The sequence below is a fragment of the Anarhichas minor genome, unplaced genomic scaffold, assembly GCF_050575085.1.
Source record: "Anarhichas minor isolate MPS153535 unplaced genomic scaffold, ASM5057508v1 ptg000026l, whole genome shotgun sequence".
Lineage (NCBI taxonomy): Eukaryota > Metazoa > Chordata > Actinopteri > Perciformes > Anarhichadidae > Anarhichas > Anarhichas minor.
The window spans coordinates 6,118,795-6,130,229 of NW_027466472.1; the positions used below are offsets into that span (position 1 = coordinate 6,118,795).

Sequence of the window (11,435 nt, forward strand, 5' to 3'; positions counted from 1 at the left end):
AGCTCTGGTCCACAGGCCTCAAAGGATGCTGTCTGGGCCTTTTGCTGGTTTGTAGTCAAATGTACCAAGCAAATCATTTCAAAAAACATCTACAAAAAACCCTGTGTCATGCAAATAGTAAAGTCTAAATGTATTAAAATACACAGGCCCGTGCTTGTGTACATGCAGTATACTGCATATGTAGTGCCTTAGAACAGTAATGCAATACCAAAAGGTTTCTGTGGTGTTACTGTTATGTTTTCATTTCAAAACAAGCCCTTCCAAAAACGTACAGTCCTACTGTAGAACTGAAGAGGGAACAAGAAAGAGATAAAACATGACATCTTGCCAATGTATTAGCCTGCCAAATCGAGAGTTTAGTAGGAGCATGAAATGTGAGACGCATGAAAGTGGAGACAGGCGTAAAGGATGCAGTGAAGACGGAGGTATGTGGTCTATGGGTGAAGCACCCAGCACGTGTCCGACTCTGAGACCCTCTTGAGTAAGGCTGAGTCAGCCTTACCGCGCTGGGTGCATGTGTGTGTGTGTATGTGCGTGCATGTGGCAGCAGTTATCGCCCCCTGCCTCCCCCTCGCCATTCCACTGTATCCCCTCCTTCCCTCTCTCTCACTCTCTCTTCGCCTCTACCGCTGCAGTACCTCTCCTGCTCACTCCTTCCTGCGCTGGCCGGGGAGACACGCGCTTTCTGCTTTTCCTGCCTGGCTGCTGGCTCTGCTCCAGCATCCCACCGTGCCTCTCTCGTGCGCTCTCCTCCCCACCTCCAGCCTATGTCTCCTCCTGTGGGTTTTACCAGCCAGCCTGCTTACCTGGCTGCTGCTGCTGCTGCTGTTGGAGCTGTCTCACACCACACTGCTGCGCCGCTACCTCTCTGCATTGCTTCTCCTCGCTGCTTTACGCCTCACACTCTCCCTCGCTGGATAATCAACCACTGAGTGTGAAAGAGACAGCAACAGAGGACGTGAAGGGAGGGAGAGAGACAGAGAGCCTGCACTCTTCATTCAACTGCTGCTGCATTCTTCTCCTGCAGTTTGCCTCTGCTTCTCTGGCCTGCATGGAGTGAAGGAATTTATCCTTCTGTCTTTGTGCTTCCTCCCTCTGTTCATTCCTGGGACAGAGTGCAGAGGAGGAGAGAAGAGGGAGGGACCTGAGAGCAGGACTTCAGCTGCACAGCTCAGTGTCCCGCCTTGCTCCAGAGACACATGAGACAAACACACACAAACACATTTGCATAGATTGGACACAGTTCAGGCCGACCAGACTGGCAGACGGGGGACAGATTGACAAAGGCACACGTTCTGTACACACACGTAGACAGACACGAAAAAACAGACAGACTGACAGACAAGTGGTGTCATGGCGTCAGTGGACAGCACCGGTTCAAGTGTCTCTGGTCGGCTGAGATCAGGGGATCTGCTTCACACTGGTCTGGCAGTTGCACTGCTGCTCGGTGAGTTATACTTCTCTCTGTACCTTCAGCTGCCCCTCACTCCTCACTCCTCACTCTTCCACTATATCTCAACATTACACAACAACATTGCACTTCTTTCCTCTGTATAGCATTTTCACATGCCTCATGTTGTCTTTACATTCCTCTTGTTTTTATGCCCTCTTCCCCTTCCTTTCTTTTGCTTAAGTATTTTTTTATGCGGCTCTAGGTGGGTGGTTCACAGCTTTCACAGTAAATCTTTACTCTTTTTTTTTTCATTACTCCACGCCAACATCTGCTGTTCTATCACGTCTGCTTTGGCTCCCCTGTCTCATCGTTCTCGTTCCACATCTTAAGGCTAAAATGTATGGTGATGTCACAGGTGATGTTTACTTGTTGCTGTGCTGAGGGCATCAAGGTCAATATTTAACATCCAACTCTTGCTAGATGCCTCTTCATGCCTGTATTTAATCATTTTTCAGGAGGGAAATTGATAAAATGCAAAGAAATAAAAATGTAGAAAAACATATGCCTCTAAGAGTACATAAAAGCATTTGTTATAGCTACAGTTATAACTTGTGTGTGTGTTATGGGGGGGAGGGGGGTTGTAGTATTACTGGTAGTGACGTAGTGGTGCGGTGCAGTGGTGATTTGTGCTTCTGCTCATACACTCTGCCTCCACGTCGCCAAATGTACTGCTCTCTCTCAGTTGTTTTGAAACTTAACACAGTTGAGCCTTAAGACACAAAAACAAGACCAAGGGGTTACGTTAAGTACTTAATTTAAGTGCTACCCTTAGGTAAGGTACACCAAATTATGATATTTCATATTATCTTGATCTTAAAGTCCACTCTACACCCAAAAATCTCATGCAGGAATATTTTCACAGCTAGCAGCTGTTTTTTTCTCTTGTAATTGTTTGTTTTCACATTCATTTCTTTCTTTTTTTTTTTTTTTAAGTACATGGTCCACAAATATATTGCTGTTACTGATTGTTACTGAATTCACACAGTTTATGTTTAAAAAAAAAGTATTGCATTTCAGTCAAGATAAGTCCTACTTGAACATTTGTCACAATGGCCCCAGTAAAACCAATCTGGCATCAGCTTATCACACACTAAATGCTTGTACAAGGTCACTAGATGAGAAGATTAAAAGGAAGAACATTTGTGACGAACAAATGAAATATGAGAAAAGCTAACAACTAAATAATTCAGTAAAAAACAGGAAAAGAAATACAGGTTATGGTCATCGGGTCATACAAAAGTGTTGAAAAGAGCTAAATCCAACACCATCTTGTCATTGCACCATCATTAACACCATATTGTCTCGCCACACCACGTGACATTTTACCTGTAACATTGTGACATAATGCTTTATTAAGGATGAGTGAGGATGAATGAAAATCACACTCACTGATAACTACATGTGACCCATTTGGACTCCAACGGAGAACACTGCAACAAGGGAGTTCTCTTCCGCACTGTGACTCACATCAACAAGATAGCTGTATTACTTTGAGTACATTATACAGTAGCCCGCATTCCAGATTTTAGAATTTTTAGAGAGAGAGATTTTATTTGGCAAAGTTATCAAAATAACTCCTGCTTTATCACGCAGGCAACAAAACATGTGTTTTTAGCACTTTGTTGTCTTTGGTTGTATGGTTTATTATAGTGTGGCGTTGGATGCTAGTCTGTATATTTAGTTGTGTTGCTTCAGCTTTGGGCTATTTGCTGTTGTAATTAGTAGGTCACCTTCTTTTATTCTGTTCTTAATTGCTACGAGATCTGGTAAATCCGATGCAGTTGAGGCACGATAAGACAATCTTATTTCAACAAAACAAAAAAAGGAACCAGTAGAACTGTTACCAGAGAGTTAAACGGTGTACAACCCTGTATAGCAGCATGAAACTTACGTCTTGCAGACCAAATAAGGGATGGAAGGTAAAAAAAGCAACACATTTAACAGTCTCTGGTGTGCTGAAAGTGTTTTAGAGGAAAACACTCCTATATAGATCTCTATATCTGAAATGTTTGATCTAAAAACAAACCAGGTCCCACTGTGGTCCCTTCCCTATCATCAATCGATCACCATCATTCCCTCATTTTCTGTTGTTGACCTTCCTAAGACCTTGAACCAAACTCATTTTGTGGAAGCCGTCTTTGGGTGTCAATCCAATAACAATTCACAGGTTCTGATTTGTGAAGGTGCTGTCTTTCCATTCTTTGCAGTTCTTCAGTTTGTGATATCATGATGAATCAAATTTACCCCTGCTGCAATTGCCATCTCATTTGTGGCAGTGTTGTCCATCTCCATTCTCCAACATGACACTACTTAAAATCACTATCTATATTCTGCAATTTCTAGAATATACAGCATATGGTTATGCATCCTTATATGGCCATTACACATCTGTTGAAATGTCATGCTTGTATAAAACCAACCGTTTCACATTATTCATTTCCTTTGGAATTACATTCCTTTTCCAAAACATTGCAGCAATCTCTTTCAACAGAACCATTGGAAACAGAAATAAAGCCGGGGGAAATACAAATGAAACAAAACTCCAAACAAAGCCAGATGTGGAATAAAGAGAAAAGAATGTCTATATTCAAATATTTCTAAAAGTCCTGCCCTTTAAACTACTCAACAACGGTTTTGATATCATGGCCAGAGATGTGTGAGAAGCTGGAATCAACAGGCAATGTGTTGCTTTAGCAAAGCGCTTCTTCAAACTTCACAATAGAAATAGAAGGTTAGTCTTGTGTTAGCACTGTTGGAATATCAGCTTAATAAATTACAGTTCAAACCTCTTCGATCTGACCACTGAGTAGTTTGAAGAGGGCCCAAAAATAAAATAAATACATCTGGTGTCTGAATTATACACAAAAAAATTCTGTACAATATGTAGCCTCTAGCTGACATAGGTTAAATCACCCATTGACCTTAACCATCATCGTAACAATTCCCCCCCCCCCCCCCTCCTCCCGGGAGCCGCCACTGTACATCATTCACAAAGAGAGGCCACTGATATTACAAGCCCTCACTATAACGGACAAGCCCTCAGAGCCCGGATTACTTAAAGGACCAAACGCACTCCTCTAAAAACAAAGATTCCAAGACGTTCAAAGATATGCGAACACACAAAACAACTATCGCTTCAACCCACCGACATTATACCCCTTTCATCCTCTTCACTCTAAAGTGCCATTATCATACGGGATTATGCAACACATTTAGTTGTAGAGAATAAACAACAAACAGCAGAAAGAGCAATGGGGCAAACAGATTCAGTGCAGCTCCGGTTAAACCACAGCAGTCGGTATCGGTAGTTGGCGTGTAAATGTGATAATTGTACCACATGTTGTTGCTTGTTTGCGTGGCTATCATACTACATAAGTGTGTGTCTGTATGTGCAGTGTAAACGTGACCCAGCCTTGGGCCGCTGTTGATTTAGTTACTTAGCTGCTGTTGTAATTCTCTGCCCTGCTGTCACTTTACTCACCTTGAAGAGGACGTCTCACTACCTCTCCATCCCCCCCGTGACCCCTTCCATCACTTCCCACCCACTGCACCACCTCCATTACCCCTGCTCCGCCATTCGTCTCTCTCACCCTTTCCTGTTCACTCCCTTCCTTCTCTCTGAACCCTTCCCATCACTTGTCCCTCCCTCTTTTTCTCAGAGAGGTAATAGTGTCCTCGGTCGGCTCTCTATGGGTTCACTCGGATACACATTAACCCTTTAATCTGTGGCCTACTTAAAAAAAGAAGAAAAAAAACTCACCTTCACAGTCAGCCAAGGACACACACGCTTGCAGTCAGTTGCTTTTCCTCCCATAAGTGATTCAGATATTGATGTTTCCCAAATGGGACAAGACATATTTGATAGTGGAGCTAAAAATATCATACAACCATTACTCATGTACACTCAAGTGCATGTGTTGATACCGTAGGAACGGACCACACATGTACCACACACAGGCACAACATAACTGGTGTTTGTCAGGACAAGCTGAAAACATTTGAGAAGAAGAGGAAGGGGGCGGAGGGAAAGAGGATAGTAGAGAGCAGAGGTGTAGAAGGAGGGAGGTGTGAAATCTATTTCCAGGCACGAGGGGGTACACTCCTCTCAGATATGAAAAAGATCAGCGCGCTTTCACAAAGCATGAGCCATTTAGGAGGGAGATTCTCCCTTGTTTTCTCCCCTGTTTTCCTTTGCACCATTATTTTCTCTGGGGCACTTGTTTACAAGCCTTGCTCCATGGCGCTGTGCCAGTACTTATTGATAGAAGATACAATATTATTAATTAATCCACTTAACGGTGATAAAGACAAGCAGCCAGCAACATAAAACTTTTTGAAACCTTTCAGCTGGCATCGATGACACGAACAAAACCACACAAACCATACACAGACCGGCTCCTCACATCTCTCCTCTATTTATTTAATTATAGCGTCCCTGAGGAAAACGTTCTGAGAGCAAGTAAGACGGAAATATTGAGGGGGGAAAAAAAGTGCCCAGTGCTGCGAAAAAAAGAATCGTAAGAGCCCATTGAAAGAGAGCAAAACCAGAAACGGAAGAGAACAAGGAGAACCCAAGTGGCCTGAGTTGCTACTGAAAGTAAAGGAGATGAGTCAAGACTACAGAGGAGAGGTAAAAATATCGGATGTTAGAAGACAAGAGGAAAGAGGTGAGACTGAGAAGAAGAAAAAGCTAATTCATAAAACTGAAAGTACAACCAAACCATATACACTGAAATACCTTTAGTGCATAATTATGTATTTTTAATGCAACATTTCAAGATTTAAAACTGTATTGCCACATGAACCTTACAGGCACCAGAAAGTTGTCACTATAAATTACTTTCTGAGTCTGTATTCATGTGCACAAATGTATCCAGTTTGTTTTTCTCATGATACTTTACAGACCAGACAGTTATTGAAAAGTTGAGTTAAATTCATGCACAGCACTGAAATCTGGTGTCTGTTCACCACTTATGATCATTTCCCCGTTGATTACCAAATCCTCATGTACCGAATTAGCAATTTATTTGGTGATCAAGTCGGGGTTGGCTGCATTCACATATTTGCTTTTACAGCCTTGTCGCATTCGGTTCAGCACCACTGGGCCTAAAGGATGCGAGACAGAGAAAAGACAAAGGAGAAAGAAAGAGGGGGAAACACTAATGAGACATCCACTTGCTTACTATATCATCCTCACCCATTAACTGATCAAGACTTTTATTTTGATTGCGAAGAACACTAGGCCCGCTACACACTGCATTACATTAGAAATAACTAATGACCGGTTCATTCTTTCCCAGCGGCGACAGTGACACTGGTATTGTTTTCACCTTGTGAGTCTGTGTGTGAGTCATCATGGCAAAATGTGGTCCTGGAGACACATACCGTAGCAGGAATAGGTGTATCGTCGAGATCAAAATGAAGGCCAAGTTTGAAGATGGGTGTGGTCTGAGCAAGGGTGTTTGAAGTAGGGGGGGTAGCAAGCAATGTACGCCCCTGGCCAGATTTGGTGCCGCGACTGGTGGGATTGCAAAATTCTCTCTCGTCTCTTGTCAGCCAAGTGTGTTTGATTTGTGCTCTCTTCTCTGGTCCTTGTGTTATGATACTGGAAGTATTTTTATTCTATATACATTGTTAACATCCACAGTTCCACTTGGTATTGGGCAACTTAATCACAGTGAATTGCCTATCGCAGAATGGCAGTGCCAAAAAATGGCTATTTATCTCAACTTCAAAAGTGAGCACCCCAAATGATTACAGTGTGTCCAGAGCATTTAACACCCAATGTGCTAAAGTACACAGGGATTCCATCCAAAAATGACTCGAGGGATTCTGCTGTAGTGAGGTTTTGTTATCACTGATGTCTTCACAGAGCTGCAAAAACCTGCGGTGCGAAATTCTTCTATAGATGGCAGGTTTCTCACAAACACATAGGCATACATGTACTTCAAACACTGTTTGCACCATGTCCAAGTGCAATGTGAGCCTGAGCAGGTCAGTGCGTAGAAGAGCGTTTATAAATAGGCCCCCCGAGTGTGTGAGAGCACAATCTGAGAATTACACCAGCTGTCACTGGAAAAATAAAAAGAAGGAAAAACATGCCCGGCCCGGCAAGACCCAAATATCCAAACGAGATGAGCTGTCTCTTTTAGAAATGAAAGAGTTGACCGTGTGTTTTCTGCTTTGCACAACAATGTCACATGACACCAATAATATTTTGTAATATTTTGTTTTGACTTGGGAGCATTTCTGTCACGCTGTCAGTTACCCACACAAGTCTTACACACACAAACGGTAGCAGTGAATGCACCGATAGAAATGAATAAAGGAGCAAAAATAAATAGCACAGCAATATATATATAAGTATATTTTCAAAATAATTCACAAATGCGCAACGTATTTTAAACTCTGATCACATTAACCATCAGAGGACAATTATTAACTCATTCAGATCCGGGGTTCATAGTCTAAAAATCCTTCTAAATTCCGGTGACATTCTGTCCTCAGCAACATGTTTTCCACATTCCCCCTCTTGCTTGACTCCTCTCAATAATCGCTGGCACTGTGTGATAATTACTACAGTGTGTTACATAAAGCCAGGGGGAGGCCGGGGGAAGTCAACTGCTCTCATAGAACTGTTGTTTGACTTGGAATGAGAGGCTTTACTGGAAACAGGGTAGCAGACTAGGTCACTATATTTTGACTTCATGACTTATACTATTGATAATACTAAGATTGAGAAACTTAACTGGTGCCATCAGCATCAGAGCCGACTCAAGTGAAGATCTTAAAAGCAACGACCGTCAGCTGTCAATTTGCACATTTTACTTTATTTTGGAAGGCTGCAGTATTGATTATGGCTACACCATCAGTCATGAATTATTAACTCATTCAGATCCGGGGTTCATAGTCTAAAAATCCTTCTAAATTCCGGTGACATTCTGTCCTCAGCAACATGTTTTCCACATTCCCCCTCTTGCTTGACTCCTCTCAATAATCGCTGGCACTGTGTGATAATTACTACAGTGTGTTACATAAAGCCAGGGGGAGGCCGGGGGAAGTCAACTGCTCTCATAGAACTGTTGTTTGACTTGGAATGAGAGGCTTTACTGGAAACAGGGTAGCAGACTAGGTCACTATATTTTGACTTCATGACTTATACTATTGATAATACTAAGATTGAGAAACTTAACTGGTGCCATCAGCATCAGAGCCGACTCAAGTGAAGATCTTAAAAGCAACGACCGTCAGCTGTCAATTTGCACATTTTACTTTATTTTGGAAGGCTGCAGTATTGATTATGGCTACACCATCAGTCATGAATTATTAACTCATTCAGATCCGGGGTTCATAGTCTAAAAATCCTTCTAAATTCCGGTGACATTCTGTCCTCAGCAACATGTTTTCCACATTCCCCCTCTTGCTTGACTCCTCTCTATAATCGCTGGCACTGTGTGATAATTACTACAGTGTGTTACATAAAGCCAGGGGGAGGCCGGGGGAAGTCAACTGCTCTCATAGAACTGTTGTTTGACTTGGAATGAGAGGCTTTACTGGAAACAGGGTAGCAGACTAGGTCACTATATTTTGACTTCATGACTTATACTATTGATAATACTAAGATTGAGAAACTTAACTGGTGCCATCAGCATCAGAGCCGACTCAAGTGAAGATCTTAAAAGCAACGACCGTCAGCTGTCAATTTGCACATTTTACTTTATTTTGGAAGGCTGCAGTATTGATTATGGCTACACCATCAGTCATGAATTGAGTTTGAGTCTAGACTAACAAAGAGACTCATTAGCTGTACTTACTGTAATATTAGCTACTTAACTTTGTAATGCCATTACTCATCAGTTGCACTCATCTTTTGCAGTAAAAGCCCAGCCAAGTGAGCCAGCATATAACATGACTTAATGTTGCCTGTCATTTATGCTCTAAAACATGGTTTGAAAGCAAAGTAACCTGAACTATAATTGACCCAACTTCGAACTAGAATGCGTTGTTTTTGGTGCACACTGTATATGTGCCATACTATATTTTCTTTTTGTACTATCTTTTATATCTGTGTTTTTTACGTTGGTTTTTTTTCTCAGTCTTTTCCTTTCTCCCTTGGTTTCAGGTGTATGGAGTGTTGCTGGACTGGAGGTCTCGGTCGGTAAAGTGCCTCACCTTGAAGCACTTAATGGCTCCACGGTCCTGCTGCCCTGCACCTACTCCTCCTGCATTGGCATCAATAAACTCTACTTCAACTGGCATTATAATGACAATGGAACCATGCAAATGGTACCGTACACACACACACACACACACACACACACACACACACACACACTCATGTGCAAGCATAAGCAACTTGGACATACTGTACAAATAAAACACAAAAAACGGCCTTTATTGACCTTTTCTGTGTTGCATGCCTTGGGCTCTTTACATTAACACATGCTAATGTAGATCTATGTGCTTATAGAAATTGATCTGACTACCCATCTCTGTGTATGTGTGTGTGTGTGTGTGTGCGTGTAGTTATGTGAAGCGGTGATTCCCATGGAAGGCGTGGAGCCCAAGGTCAGTGTGTACCATGAGCGTGTGGAGTTTGTTGGCTCCTCAAAGACCAACAACATCTCCATCCTGCTGTGGAACATCACCTTCGAAGATGAGGGAAAGTACATCTGTTTCGCCAGGAACCCAAAAGAGAAGTACCGCAACCACAGCGCTGTCTACACTCTTATAGTGGTGGACCAACGTATGTGACACATGAGTGCATGCAGTTGCACGCACTTGGCACATAAAAAAACACCTAGCTTTAGATTACACCTGCTTACAAGTGCTTGTACCTTAATAAGACAGATACAAATGCACAGTGTCTCCCTGCTGGTGTCTCATCTCACTCTTTCTCCCTCACAATGTCTTTCCCTCTCTCCCTCTTTCCAGTGAAGGAGGTTGAAAATACTTTGACAGTCATCATTGTCTCAGTGCTGGGTGGAGTCATTGGCTTAGCTATCTTTGGCATGGTGATAAAGGGCTTGGTTCTTCAGTTTCTGCTGAAGGATGATGAGAAGAAGTGAGTAGGTCACTGACTATGGTAATAACACAGGATGAAAATACAGAATATAGTTGACAGTTGACAGTAATATGCTTCTTATCAAACATATGACTGACTGTACTTGCTATATGGATATGTCGCCTTTATCACTTGTGTTTCCTCCCTCTGTGGGTGTTCATCTTAACCTTTTGCTTTCACTGTCCCCTGCAGCAAAGAGTGCCTGGTGAGCTCAGGAAATGACAACACAGAAAATGGAGTTACAGGAGCCAAAGCAGACAACAAAGGGACACCAAAGACACCAAAGGCATGAGTAAAATGCAAAGTATGTCCGTATGTTTGTATATATGTTAGACAAATGTACAAGCTCAGAGAAAGCGATGTTACCAGTGGACTGTTTTATCTTACTAGCGGCTAATACAACATGTCAATTTCTATTTTAAATCATGCTTGAGATTTGGAAAGTGTGGAATGTACATAGGCCTGGATCACTCTCTCAGCTACACGGCAGCCCATTTGTTACACAGTGTGCAGCCTCTGTTATCGACTTCTGCTCTCCCAAAACCTAACACTTTCTCAACAGTATAAACTGTCTCTGCTCCCAAATATACTTGCTGTTCTCATACCCTCTTTACCTCATCTTAGAGGAATAACTTTGCACTGAGCAGATCCTCAGCTGTTTCAATAATCAACTGCCACTCCAAAATACAGTTAACTAGTCTCAGTTGGCAAGCCACCAGAATGTTTGATTCTTCCATCTACAACTCAAAGTCAAACTTGGACCCAAACAGACCTGACCAGTGGGAGCAAACACACCTCGATGCCATGATGAATTGCCATAATCTATGTACTGCCATGATGTCAACTGAAACAGCACAGAATACCCAAAACCAGAGGATTCTTCAACCAGAGTTTTGTTCATAAACGTAAGCCATTTTT

At 42.3% G+C, this 11,435-nt stretch overlaps 1 protein-coding gene across 1 annotated transcript; it reads left to right on the forward strand.

Annotated features, from left to right (window-relative positions):
• The first annotated feature begins 1,287 nt into the window (after positions 1–1,287).
• Positions 1,288–10,809, forward strand: LOC142959309 (sodium channel regulatory subunit beta-4-like). Its single transcript, XM_076100556.1, has 5 exons — positions 1,288–1,447; positions 9,576–9,739; positions 9,980–10,199; positions 10,388–10,517; positions 10,710–10,809. Exons 1-5 carry the CDS (start codon positions 1,354–1,356, stop codon positions 10,807–10,809), a joined length of 708 nt encoding a protein of 235 aa, XP_075956671.1. The 5' UTR covers positions 1,288–1,353.
• The last annotated feature ends 626 nt before the right edge of the window (positions 10,810–11,435 follow it).

Bases quoted from the DNA above. Each gene is read 5' to 3' on its own strand.
- LOC142959309 (XM_076100556.1), top strand. From the start codon at position 1,354: ATGGCGTCAGTGGACAGCACCGGTTCAAGTGTCTCTGGTCGGCTGAGA. The intron at 9,740-9,979 runs GTACCGTACACA...GTGTGCGTGTAG, and splicing joins ACAATGGAACCATGCAAATG to TTATGTGAAGCGGTGATTCC. The intron at 10,200-10,387 runs GTATGTGACACA...CCCTCTTTCCAG, and splicing joins TCTTATAGTGGTGGACCAAC to TGAAGGAGGTTGAAAATACT.